At 49.7% G+C, this 13,903-nt stretch overlaps 1 protein-coding gene across 1 annotated transcript in view; it reads right to left on the reverse strand.

Moving 5' to 3' along the window:
* Nucleotides 1-550: 550 nt before the first annotated feature.
* CUX1 (cut like homeobox 1) overlaps nucleotides 551-13,903 on the reverse strand; it is a 195,015-nt gene continuing 181,662 nt past the window's right edge. Inside the window, exons 15-23 of the mRNA XM_085522357.1 lie at nucleotides 5,803-5,939; nucleotides 5,311-5,377; nucleotides 4,905-5,017; nucleotides 4,005-4,121; nucleotides 3,025-3,108; nucleotides 2,854-2,910; nucleotides 2,068-2,148; nucleotides 1,257-1,321; nucleotides 551-1,069 (exon numbers count right to left, since the gene is read on the reverse strand). Of these exons, the coding sequence (XP_085378483.1) occupies nucleotides 1,009-1,069; nucleotides 1,257-1,321; nucleotides 2,068-2,148; nucleotides 2,854-2,910; nucleotides 3,025-3,108; nucleotides 4,005-4,121; nucleotides 4,905-5,017; nucleotides 5,311-5,377; nucleotides 5,803-5,939 (782 nt within the window). The 3' untranslated portion in view covers nucleotides 551-1,008. The remainder of the gene's footprint in view (nucleotides 1,070-1,256; nucleotides 1,322-2,067; nucleotides 2,149-2,853; nucleotides 2,911-3,024; nucleotides 3,109-4,004; nucleotides 4,122-4,904; nucleotides 5,018-5,310; nucleotides 5,378-5,802; nucleotides 5,940-13,903) is intronic.

The raw sequence follows: 13,903 nt of genomic DNA on the forward strand, positions 1-13,903 counted from the left end.
TAATCAAATTTAAAGCAGCGAGGGAGAGTGGGGGGTCGCTGAAATCCTTCCCTCTTGTGCTGCATTGGGATCAAAGCGGCTTTCAGAGTAAATTAGCAACAAGCTCCCATCTCCCCCAGCAGCTGCAGCACTGAAGGACGGCGACGTCTGAGGGGGGAAGCCTGGCAACCCTGCAAAAAAAAATAGGACAAAAAGGAAAATAGGATAAAAATTGCCACTCGTTTCCCTGGTGTAAGGACGTCCATCAGCTGCTCAGTGTGGATGGGGCAGGGCCACAGCCCCACACTGCACGGCAATAGGGATGATATGGGGGTGAGCTGAAGTGGGGTTGAGGGCTGTGCTTGGGATGGAAAAGGAAGGGAAAAGGATGGGGGAAATCATGGTCAGCCCTGTACCATCCTCTCACTGCAGGGATTGGGGTTCTGCCATCCCTGGAGCCAGCGTGGCAGACTCCTGGGATCATTGGGGTGGGGAAATAACCACTGAGATCATCTCATCTGACTGTGCACCTGAGCAAAACATCCCGGAAAGGAAACCCCAAACAACGCACTCGATGTGTAGCTGTTTATTTAATCACCCATCCTGCAGAACTCGACATTATTCGAAATGATTTACGAAGAGTATGAGTGTGAATAGCAGCGGAGGTTTTGCCATTCCAAATCACCCTATGTAACATCTAAAAAAAGCCAATTGAACCAACCCAGCAAAGCCCCGGCGAGCAGCCCACCCCTCCCTGGATCACATTTCCCAATGGCACAAAGCAAATATCATCACCTAAACCTAACGGGGGAGCAGCCCTACACCCTGCCTTCAGGTGGTGCTGAGCATCCCATGGCTGCATCCTTGGTGTACCCATCCTCAAAGTGCCGTGGGTTGGTCTTACCCCACACTGGGGCTACAGGTTCCCAACAGGGGCTGAGGGTGCAGCGTTACCCCCGTCCAACAAAGCAGAAAGCAAAGCGATAGCGAATGGCCGGATCCTGCTGCAGGATTGACGTGGTCAGGCTGTCACTGCCACATGTCAACTCCATCCCCGTTCTCATGGAACTTGTGCAGGTGGTCGGCAAACCTGGAGAAAGGACACGACTGGGTTAGGGAGTTCCTGCAGACATGGGGGGAAGCCAAGAGATCCCATCTTGCCTTCACTCCACCTTTAGCTGCTTTCCCAACCCAACCCCCGCCCTCGCTCACAGCACCCAGCTCTGCTCAGACCCCACACTGCCACCCCGGCCCCATCCAGCCCCGCTCACACCCACTTCTTGGCGCAGAACGCAGCGCAGTCCCTGCCCACGCTTTCGCTCCAGGCGGTTTTGTAGAGAACCTGCAAAATAAGGAATGCAAAGGGGGTGGGTTTGTGTGCAGGTCCCTGCCTGATGTGTCCCCACTGTGGCATCCCATCCCCACCATGACACCTTGTGACATCCCATCCCTATCATGATATTCCAATCCACCATGACATCTCATCCCTTACAATGACATTCCTGCCCCATCATGACATCCCATCCCTACCATGGCATTCTAACCCATCATGCCATCCCAACCCCATCATGGCATCCCAACCCCATCATGGCATCCCAACCCTATCACGGCATCTCATGAAGCATCCCTTCCTCACCACGACACGACATCCCTCCTCTCTGCAGCATCCCACGACATTCCCATCCTCAGCAGTGCTGCAGGAGCAGCAGCTCTGCCCACTCCCAGGCAGTCTCCAAGCCCTTTTGTTTCTAGGTGAAGCCAGATCATCCCAACCATGCAATATTTATGATTATTTTTTTAGGTTACAGCTTTAAACTTTAATGACACTTAACTTTTTATTTTCTATGCTCCTTCCCTCACCAAAATAACACAAGGTTGGGTTTACTTTCAGACGATCGGGATAGAAACATTGTTCTGACTTGTCTTTCATCTCGTTTCATCCTTTAATTATTGATGCTGAGATTTCTCTATATGTTTTTTTTTCCCCTTGAAATGATAACTCAGCCCCCAGCAGACATGTGAGCTATGGGATTCTGGGCAGACCCAGCACTGCTCCACGTGGCCGTGCTTTGCTCCCACCACACTTACCAGGAAGACAAGGCAGTGCAAGAGCAGCGTGTAGAAAAACGCGATGGTGCGAGCGGTCTTGTTGGATAGGATGAGCCTCCCCTGCAGCAAGAAAGGAGATGAAATCCCATTTTGATGCGTGCTAAGGATCCAATGCCTAAAGTGAACTCAAGGCTGTGAACCACAGGGCTGAGCCCCTTGGAAGATGTCAGCCCTTTAGGATACCGTTGGCCATTGACACTGGTTTAGGGTGGATGGAATTGGGTGTCCATCCCTTGGAAAGAGCCAAGCTTGGGAGCAACCACAGCCCAGAAAAGCAGCTTATGGAGAACAGATCCTACACTGCCACTTTGTATTCCTGCTGTGAATGCTGGGGATTCATTATGGACAGAAGCAAATTCCCCAAAACACCGTGTGGGATTTCTGAGGGTGGCATTAAAACCCACAGATCTCCCACCAAACCAACCCCGTGCTGAAATCATCTTTGCTATTCAGGGCCACGGCGGAGGCTGCTGTAACAAACAAGATTATGTTCTTAAATATTCCCAGGGAGTAACTCCCGTAAGTCAGTTTTTTTGTAAATGCCTCTCATTAATTCTCCGTGGCGCTGGCACACCACCCGATCCATATTCATGCTGGCATTTGCTTGGTTTTTATGCAAATGACAACTTTGCTTTCCTTATGAGATATTTCAGCACTCTGTGGCTGCTGCAGGCCAGTGTTAACCTCTGTCGTGCTGGATAGCTGGGGGTCAACACCCCCAAATCCCACACCCCGGGGCAGGGATGGGTCTGCCCCACATCTCACCATGCTCAGCGTGGCTTTGTCCCAGGGACTCAGGCTCAGGTATTTGCGCTGGCGCTCCTGCAAAGAGAAGGGTGCACAGAGCTGAACTGGGGGCTGGAAGGAGTGATGTGGGGGATGCAGGTCTGGGAAGGTGCTGCTGCAGGTGTGGGCACATTGTGAGGGGTCCCATACCTTCCTGCTGAAGGAGGAGAAGGGGTCCAGGCGCTCTTCGTACTGAGAGGAGTAACGCAGCTCTGTGTCATCCCTGCTGCTGCCCTGTAGAGGTGAAGGCACAATGAGACCCATGGATGGCATGGCCACGTCCCTGTCCCACAACCCTGGACATAGTGCTGCCCTACCCGTCCTCATTGGGAAGTGTCCCAATGGATGGAGTGGTGCATGATCCAATGGATGGACCAGCAGGACCAGTGCATTCCGAACATCACACCCCAAATCCCTGCAGGATGGGCAGGACAAGGACAGTGACTTATGGGGAAGAAATCAGTGCTTAACCCCATAGCTACTGCCAGCAGGGCAGATGGTGAGGAAGAGTAAGGAAACCTCTTGACAGAAGGGAACAGTTGGGATGGGCTCAGGGATGGCGGCTCTGCCCTGCCCTCACCAGCACATGGCCACCAGTGGCTTCAAGACACTCAAACCGCACTGCAAGAGGACCTTTAGCAACTATGCCCTTACGTTCTGCAATGCGATACCCCGATGAGGCCAGATCCCGATATAGGGACGGTGAATTCATCAGATCTGGCCTTATTGAATGATCTTTGATGATTATTTTTAACTTGTCACATGCCTGATTAGGTTGTGAATTATGCAACGCGGCGCGCGGGAGCCGTGTGCTCTTTAGCTCATGCCGATGGCATCCAGGGGTTGCCTTGTGGCACAGACAAACATGGGGATGATCTTCCGTGGGAGACACGGGGAAAAATGTCAGAGGGGCCAACCTCACCCCGGCGTGAATGAGACCCAAATAAGGTCCTGTGCAGCTGTGGGAGTCTCCCATCCCCAAACAACATTAAAATGTCCATCAATAACAGGGGAGGTAAGGCAGGGAGGTGGCAGGGGACTGCCTCCTGCTGCTGTTACTGGGATGAATGGGGGGTTTGGGGTCTGCCTGTCTGTGCCCACCCAACTGGAGGACAACCAGCAGCACTCACCCGGCCGGGGTAGCTCTGCAGGAACTTGATCTTCTCGTAGAGCTTGATGTTGTCAGCCCGCAGGTTGTCCAGCTCGCTCTGCAGCGCGTGCACCGTGTGCTGCATCATGCGGTTCTCCTGCACGGGGAGCAGATAGCAGCCAGGTTCAGCCCCTGTGGCACTGTCTGTATATGGGATGCAGAGCCCCACTTCACTTCTGGGGCTGGAAGGTTCACCTGTCTGAAGTCCCTGACGCTAAAAGTGTGGGGTGTCCTCAGTGGCACAGTGGCATGGCTCCACTCTTGGTTCAACACAGCCATGCAATGAGGGTGATGGGATGTGATGGGAGCCTGCTCCCCACAGTGTACCCCAATGGGACTCCAAAACATGGTAGGAGGGGACTTGCTGACGCATCCTTGATGCAGCACCACATTCCTCTCCATGCTCTCCATTCTCAGCACCTCCAACCTCCTGGATCTCAATTAAAATTGCTCCTTGATCAGAACTGTCCTGCTGGCCCAGCCTTGCTTTATTGAAGAACCCAATCCCATGTTGCTATGGGAGCTGCAGAGCCAGCTCTGCCCATATAAAAGGTTCTTTGGAGCCATCCTTCAACTTCTAGAGCTCTTGGGTGAAACTCTGCCCCGGCCCACATTCATTAGGTGCTCTTTTCATCCAGCAGTCCCAATGCTATGCTGGATGGCCAAACACACGGGGATGCAAGACAGCCAAGTGCACCCACACTGCAGAGCAGGGATCTGGACTGCCCTTTAGAGCAACACTGACAGGTGGAAGGTCCTGGTCCCACTAACCCTAGAATGTATATTTCTTGCTGCTTGCACTGGCACTGTGCTGATGACAAACCCCACACAGCAGACAAGCAGCCCATCACAGTGCTCAGGACCCACCCACCCTGCTTACCCCCTCCAGCTCCTGGTTCCTGGCTCGGAAGCGTTCCCTCTGGCTGGAGATGATGGAAAGCAGCGAGTCCACCTGCCCCTCAGGGAACGGGGCACTGGGGGATGGTGGGTGACCTGTGAACAGCAGCGAGTGTGAAGCAAAACCCAATAGGCATCCACTACTTGCAGCAGCATCGCCCCATTCCATGGGTGCCCTCTATGGGTGCTGGGCTGTGGCCAGGAGGACCAGCAATGTGTGCTGAACACAAAGCGCATCACTGTCTCCAGTGAGGGATGTGCTGAGAGGATGCTGGCTGTGTCTGCGTGGGAGCATCTCCATGTTGCTGTCCCCAAGGGGTGAGCGCCCTGCCCATGGCCCCAGGATGGCTCCCACCTGCACCCTGAGGAGTTTTGTAGCTTCCTCTCACCATAGAACAGCGCGGTGGCCTCCTTGATGGGCTCCGGTATCTTCTCCAGGCTGGGGATGGCTGCGCCCTGGGGACAAGCAGAAGGGATTCAGCATTTCCCACTTGGTGCCTGTTTGGGAGCATCTCTGCCAGATGGGTGCTCGGCAAGGGTCAAGCCAAAGACAATGATGCTTGATCCTAATTGCTGCGGTTTTCAACCCTAAAACCTGTCCCTCTATGGGAGGAGAATGGCTGTGTGGCTCTCAGAAGCCATTCCTGACACCTCTCAATTGCCTGCACCATCCCGTATAAGGGCTTGATGCAGCACCCAGGTGGGCAACAGGTGGGAAAATAAAAAGAAAGAAAATGAGGGAAAACAAAACCCAAAACCAAACAGAAGAAGAAATAATAGAGGAGGTGATATGACAACCCCATCCCTGCTGCAGGCCTTCCTCCATTGGTGGTCATCCCTGGGGCTACCCCAAGTCATGGAGCTGTGAGCCATGGGGTTACCTCTGCGTCTGGACGATGCACAGCGGAGAGGGCCTGGATGGTGCTGAGGTCGTGCTCCAGTTTGGCCACCAACTCCTTCTGCCCTGCCAGCCCCGACACGGCCTCCGTCAGCTGGATCTGCAGCTCCGCACAGCGCACTGCAAAACAGAGCCGGGGCCGTCACCTGGGGCCCAAGGGGACAGCAAGAGATGTGGAGTTCCCAACCAGAGTGCTAAAGCTGCCTCATAGGCAGCAAATCCCGTTGTTCCAGGGCTCCATCCCTGCTTCTGGCGGCAGCAGAAATACATCAACAGTCCTGAGCTGCTCCGGACAAAGCACCCACTGGGGTGAGATGGGGGACAGGGACATCTGCCAGCTTCCAGCAGGGCAACAACCTTCCAGTGTCCCCCAGTCATACCCAGCCCCCAAACCAGAGCAGCACAAGACCCCAAAAAGGGCCATCCAACCCCAAAGCTGTGCTGGCAGAGCCGTCCCACTGGAGGTCACTATTTCTCAAGAAATGGTGACGGCTCCGATCCCAAAACACGGGTGGTCCAATGCGAAATACTTGCATTAACAAGATTTGGAAAGAAGAAAAACTCTTCCCTACGGTTAATTATTTAATTGGATGTTCCTTAAAATTGCCTGTTCACGTGTCATTGGGAAGCTCTCGTTAGCCAAAGGAAAGTGGCTGCGATGGTGTGATGCTGCCCTGCTCTTCCCCACTCTTTGCTGCTGCTGGAGCAGCTCTGCATCCCCATTTCCTCCTCAACCTTTTTGCTTTCGGGGTGCACAGAGCAGAAGTGCAGTTTGCTGTCTGTTCTCCAGGGAAGCGCATCTCCCACTTTTAAAGAACAACTCGTTCTTCTCTCGTTTCTTCTTTCCCTTGGGGTTCATCACCATGAAAAGAGAAAAGCTGGGAATCACCTCTAATCCTAAAGCAACTGAAACGGACGGAGCTTCTCTCTGATCCCAGCGCCCCATATCTTTGTTTAAGGTGTTTTTTTAATCATAGCTTTCTTTGCCCCAAAGGGCAGCAGCAGGAGCGGCCCCGGCTCAGCTGGGCACTGGGGATGAGCGTTGGATTCCACCTTTGCATCCTCGGAGCTGCTGTGCTGCCATGACCCGGCCCTGACCCTTCAGATGTGCAAAAGCCTCAAAAGAGAGACAGAAGATAATGGGACAAAGAAGGTGAAGTCCTGAGGAAAATGGGATTTTAAACCCTGTGTCTTTCTCCTCAAGTTTCTTTGTCCTTGACTTTTCACACAACAGAGAAGCCATATCCAACGTGCTACTGCTTTATGAAGGCAATGCAGCAACTGGGCAGCTGAGTGCAGACAGAAGCCCCCAGCCCTGCCCCGTGTCCCTGCACTGCACTGAGCTGTGCCTGGAGGAGTGAGGGTCCCTACAACTGAACAACCTCATGGAGATGGCGTAGCACTGATCAGATACATTCTATATTAAATAGGCACAGCAATCATAAAGCAAAGATGGAGAAGCCCTACGAGCACATTGTGTGCAGCTCATCAGGAGCGCCCACCAGACCTCGAGTCCCGCGTGGCCATGGAGCAGTGGCAGCTCGGCCTCCTGCAACAAGCCCCAGTTGGACTCCGTTGGCAAATTGTCCAAAATAAACAGCATCTGTTTTCACAGATGGGGAAAATTAAGACATACTGGCAACTTAGTCTGAAGTTATAAGGCCAGACATAAATAAATGAGAGGCAATCTTTCCATAAGATGGTGGCTTGATTACTGAGGATAGAGACAGATGAATAAATCACCTTGGGGGTGGTAGGCTGTAACTTGCTACACATCCATGGGACTGCAGGATCTGCTCGTGTGAATCCTCTTAGCCTGAAGGAAATGGGAGCTGAGTGATACTGTGGAAGGGACCTGCAGGGCAGGAGCACACACATGGGCACTTACTGCAAATTAGCTGGCACTTGGTGAGTTCACACCCTCATCTGCCTGATGGTAACTTTCTAATCTGCCTCCATTACTGTCTGGCATCCCGGGATTTACAGAACTGTAACAAATAAGAAAATGAGGAATGATGTGGCATGCTTGGAGCTTTCTTTGAGAAAGTCTCCCTTCAGAAGTCAACTGAAGTGCATTGAAATCCAGCACTTCAAAGGCTTCAGGTACATTTTACTGACTGGAAGGAAGATGATGGCAAGATAAGGGAGGCTTGGGAGCCTCGAGTCAAGGCTGAGAGCCAAAGACAGCATCAGGAACTGGGTCTGCCCTTAACAGGTCACTGAGCCCTTCCCGGGTGCTGAGGACAGTCACTTGGAAGTCAAAATGGTTGCTCTTCCCCACGCAAAGACTTTTTGGCATCTCTCTCCCATGAATTTTTCCAAGCCAGCAATGTCTCAGCTCCAGTCCTACCTGATGCTGGAGCTCCCAGGTTTATATTTGTATAAGAACAACTTAAGGTTATTGAAATACTTTGCATTGGGCTTTTAAGGAAATCTGAAATTGAATTATTTTAGCCCAAAGTCCTGCTCTCTGTATGGGTGAATCAAAGGGAGCTGACTGTTTTCTGCAGCCGAAGGGATGAGCGGGGCAAAGTCCATAGGCTGCAGATTCACTCCTGGATCAACCAGGTCATCTTTGTCCTCTTTTGATCCCAAGGAACAAAAAAGATCAGAGCACAAGTTCTTCCCATAACAGGAAGGGTCGTCAAAAGCCTTTTTGTGTTGTACATCTCAACAGTTCATATTCTATCTTGGCCTTTCTGTAATGTGGGACAGCATTCCTGTGTTGTCCACAGATACATGAGGTCATTTATTCTGTCCTAATGCTCTTCCCTGGGGCTGCTGTTGCTGTGAGCTGTCAGTAGGCTGAGAAGCAGGACAAGAAGGCAGGGAATGATTTGGTGGTGTTCCTTTATACGAGGCATCAGAGCCCTCTCACTCAAATCTAGCAGCATCTTCTCCAATGCAAACCTGCTCAGAAGGAAATGCTGCCATCAGGCTGTAGCCCAGCAGCCCAGCTAAACTGCCCCTCATCTCATCTCACAGGGCAATGAATAAAGGTCACCATCACCCAAAGGCTGCTAATCCTTCCAAAGATCTCCTCAGAGTGAAGGAAGACACTGGAGATGCAAGCCAAGTGCTCCAGAAAGGCCAGCAACTCTACAGAAGGTGCACACAGATTGGTCTTCAGGGGCATTTTAAAGCAACCTCTCTGGAAAGGGAAGAAAGGTCTCAGGGAGGGAGGAAGGTCAGTCCGGAGCAATCAGATGTTCATGTTTGCCCAGGAGGCAGATGACAAAAAGGAAGGGATGGTGACATCCCTCACAGCCACCTGCACAATCTGCCCCCTCTTTATCCACAGGTAGCAGCCCTGGATGAGCCCCAAGGCCCAAGTGTAAGGATTGCTCTGAAGATGTGGACAATGAGGAGAATACATCAAGAACCTTCAGTGATGTCCTTCAGAGATGCATGCGGGAGATAGGAAGACCAAGATGGCAAGGGCTGGGACTGACAGTAGTGAGGGCAGCAAATCAAATAGTGGTGGGAAGGGCTGAGGACTTTCTCCTTCCCTTTTCTCTGGCCCAGCCACTCCAAAACAAACAGCCCCCAGGAAGCTGCCACTTCAGAAATCCACCCTGGAAGGAGGGATTTCGTAGAAGAGCGGATTATTTCCAAGGGTACGAAGATAATTACACGGGTAACGAGGAAGAGTTCAAGAACACAGTTTGAATTTTCTTATCAGTTTTCCATAGCTCGGAGCAAAAAGAAAATAAAATGCTTTGCTATAATCAAATCATGTTTTCTGAAGCCCTCTGTTGGCAAGCACACAATCTCTTCAGCACTCCCATTAAAACAGAAATGCTTTTTGCAATGGAAAGAGGTGGGGCCCAAAAGCACAACGTGGGCTGCTCAGCTGTGTCTGCTCCCATTGGGATGTATCTGTCCATCATGTCCCCACTGATGAGGTCAGGATGGGCCCAAGGCCATTGCCCACCCAACACAGTGCTGATGTATCCCTGCACCCAAGGAGACTTCAGACCAGGATTAACATTAACTCTGTAACTTGTCCAGCTCTTTGCTTCCACACCACGCTGTTCGCATGGCCACGCGTAGCTTTGTTCCCCAGTGCAATACCACCATACCTAAAGGAAAATGTGAGTTATAACCATACAAATTAACCAACCCGAGGCATAATACTTCAAAAGTTTTAAGCTGAGAAGCTTCAGGTGATGATGGTGAAATCATACAATACAGCAACAGCCAACAACAGTCCGACCGATCACTGAGCAGTAGGAAAAAAAGACTGTTTGTTAAGCCCAGAACCTTCACATGCTGTGGAACAAGCTGTCAGACACATCAGAAACAGCAAACACACATTTGCAAAGAAGTTAAGGCATGGTTAATAGTTCCATTTCCAAGTGAGTTGCTCCTAACCAAGGCTGGGAATGGAAGGTGGCAGCACACAAACCCACATACCCTGCCTGAAAACCAGAGCATTCCAGCTTGAGGTTTGGGCCGCTGGTTTCCAAAATGGAATTCAACATCCGGGTGAAGATATCTGGTCCTCACCAACACCAAACTTCAACTCACCACTCTGCAAATACTCAGGATGTTTATAGGAACAGCATCTTATGAGGCACTGGAAGAGGAACTGATCTTTACATGCAGTAAAAATAAAAAGCAAGCTGCATATCTGGCAAAATTCCCATTTCTTCCACTTATTAATATTATTTTTAAGCATCTGATCTATGGGCTCGGTGCTCAGCACACCCCCTGCAGTCTCACAGCACACGTTTTCTGCCCACCATTCGCACTTGAACATTGCCAGACAAAAACACAAATTGGAAGCTGACACTACAATGTGGCACTGAATCTCATCCCCACCTTGGAAAAGGATACACAAAAACTGATCTTCCTTCTCCAACACAAACACAAACCCCATGGAACTCAGACCCACCACTGCCCCACACGGAGCCAAAACCACCAATGTAAATGTTTGCTGCTTGGACTCAGGTTTCACCTTAATAAAGACAGCCGACGCGTGATTGTGTTTGTATAAAAGATATTTACTTCAATTATCACACCTAGGGTGCTAGTGAATAATAATAATAATAATACATCGTGTGAGTTTCATACAGTGATATTGCTTCTCCATATCATATAGGGACCGTTGTACAGTGCTGAGAACAAACATCGTATGGCTAACCAAACAAAGACAGATAAACAATGCCGTTCTGCTGACGGAGGGAGCGCTCCCCGCTACTGCCAGCCATATAAACTCTTAAAACTTTTCTTTATGTTCAAACAAATAGCAAGAAATAAAACGTTACAAAAGATGAGTCACAGCAACACAACGTGGGCATCTCGGAGCTACTCGTACAAAAAAAAAAAAAAAAAAAAGATTATTTTTTTCCTTTTTTTTTTGTTTTTTTTTTTTTTTGGTCAATTGGGTCTTTGTGAGGATCTTTTTGTTTTTTTTTTGTTTAAATCCGTGATGGTGAATATAACAAACAAGCTCTAAAAAACACCTACGGCTTAGTGCGTTACAGCCCCCAAAATATCAAATACTGCTAAAAATGTAAGACACCACGATACGGCGGGGTGAAAACGGAGCTTATCGCGTCAAAAACAACAGAAAAAACAACCAACGTTCTCAGGAAAAAGTACACCACTTTCTGTTTGAGTTCATCTTGTGCTGTGTTAGTAGTCGGGGCATTACAAAGGTCTGCCCATCATCATGGCAAGTAGTTATTGCACAAATGCAGAGAGTTAATTTCTTAATAAAAACAATGACAAAAGGGAACATGAGGGAAACTATCGGAAAAGGAAAAGAAAACCAAACCAAAGCCAACAGAAGAAACGCCATCCCCATCCCCATCCCCCCCACCAGCCTCCACCTGCTTTGGGACCCGGAGCCCTGCACTGCTGGAGTGGGATGGTCAGCACAGAACTGCACGGAGCATCCAGACAGCAACAAGCTTTTTCATCTCTTTTTTTTCCCCCTCCCCATTTTTTAAGGGTTATCCAATTGTTTCCAAAGGGCTCTTTTTTTGTTGTTTTTTTTTTTCCCCTTTGCTTTCAGACCACATCACCAAAGGAAAGAAACCTCGCGTGGGAATTCACTGGATGGTTTCTAGCGGGCCATCCTCGAAAGGCAAAGTGCAAATCTGCATCCAACCCCAGCGCCCTGCAGCAGCCCAGCTCCAGCCCTGCCACACATGGGGGATCTCTATTTCACTTTTGCTTTGGCAGCTTTTCTCCCGTCCCATCTCTCCAGGGATGATCCTGCCCACTGCGAGGGAGCCGCGCTGAGAAATGGCTGAAAAACCAGCTCTGAATTCAGGAATTCAAACATATGCCAACAGAGATGAACGTCACAGGAAACCAGTCTCTCATTTTACATCAACACTGGAGGAGATGGCAACGTGCTTTGACAAAGGGGCACTGCATCTTCATGACATTCTCAGTAGAGGCTCTAGGAGGCTAAGGGGATTTTCTCTCTGTATATTTTATGTCTCTTCTCTCACAACGGAGGTTTATTCTCAGTCCTAAATTACTTTAAAACTATTTAAATAATATTATTTATTAGGCATTTAGATAAAATATCTTTAAAAGAAAAAAAAATATGATTGCTCTACAAAACACAACAGGGGCACAATGATATGGATACTCAGACAAGCTGACAGCACCCCGCTCCATACAAGGTCCGCCTGCAGGATATGCATGCTCCTGTTGTGTTTATATCAAATAAAAACAAACCTCAGCAAAGAAACTGATAAAATCAATCTCATAAATAGGAAATGCTCGGTTGTTTTCCTGACAACAAACCACCTCTGTGTATTTCACCTTATGATGCTGTAGAGAGAGCAAGCTTGGAGAATGACACGCGAGTGCTGCTAAGGGCTGAGGATGCTGGCGGGTGGAAGCCTGTTTGTAACAGCCGGGTTAGGACTGGGATGAACTGCAGTGCCTCACTGCTGCCAACCAGTAAGATGGCCAATGGTACCAACGTGGCACCACGAGCAGCTCCTGAATACTGGCAGCCTGCGAGCACAAACCAGTCAGGTTTTGCCTTAATTTCCAAGCCCACAACCAACCTTGTTGCTGGAGCCAACCCAGGCAGGCTTGTTTTTTGGAACCTGAGTTCTCTATGCTACCGCTTGCCTATGCTCATTGGATGGGCCAACGACCTCTGGATGCAGAATGAGGATTTCTATTGCACAAAGACGTAATGCACAGTGCTTGAAGTGCTCATCAGCAAGGGGACAACTCATCAGCAAAGGGACAACTCATCAGCAAGGGGACAACGAGCGCTGGGCCATGAATCACACCTCGGTTGACGCTTCCTTTCCCGCACTAAATGACAAGCAGGTGGCTGTGAATGCTGCAATCGAGATCACTGTGCTTTAGGTTATTCTCCATGAAGAGATTAGAAAATAAGGCACATAGCTTTCCAAGTATAGAAAGTTTGTTCAAGAGTGAATTTTAGGACAGTAGCAAGAACTGAAAACTCAACGGGAAATGTGGTAGCGTACAGAGTCCTGACGAGACGCCTACTGAATCAGAACAAAGCATTCCAAACTAAACTAAACTCTTCTCATCCCCCACTCCCTGCAGGTGGAAGGAACTGGAAGCCCTGATGGAGGACAAGGAACAGGACACGGAGGTGACCATGCCAACTGCCCGCACGCTGCCCCTCGAGCTGGAGCTCGGGTACTGCTGTGCAGCTGTGCAAGCATCCAGAGGTAACCAGGTACTTTGGAAACACTTTTAAAGCTAGCAATAATTTACTCACATAGACCATACGTTAAAATAGGAGGAGGGCTCTAAGGGAAGCTAACAAAAGCCAGGGAAGTCTGACTGAGGGACTGATTGTAGGGAAACTTTTCGTTGCTTGGGGATAGATTGTACTTCAGAGCAAGTCAAGTGCCAAGTTTTACTTCTCTTCCAAACACTCTTCCAAACAAACCTCTGAGAGGGATGCTGTAACAGAATTTCAGTCTCATTCCAAAGAGTACTTGAATATTCAGCTCAGGGAGAGAAAGAATGAGCCACACTCGTATTTGTTACTCGGCTTCATGTACACATGGGCTGTTTTTGCAGTTGTTTAAATACACAGCAAAACTCTGTGCCTTCTCACTGTA

This window comes from Coturnix japonica, chromosome 22 (genome assembly GCF_054131305.1).
Source record: "Coturnix japonica strain WE chromosome 22, WE-NBRP24, whole genome shotgun sequence".
Classification (NCBI taxonomy): Eukaryota; Metazoa; Chordata; class Aves; order Galliformes; family Phasianidae; genus Coturnix; species Coturnix japonica.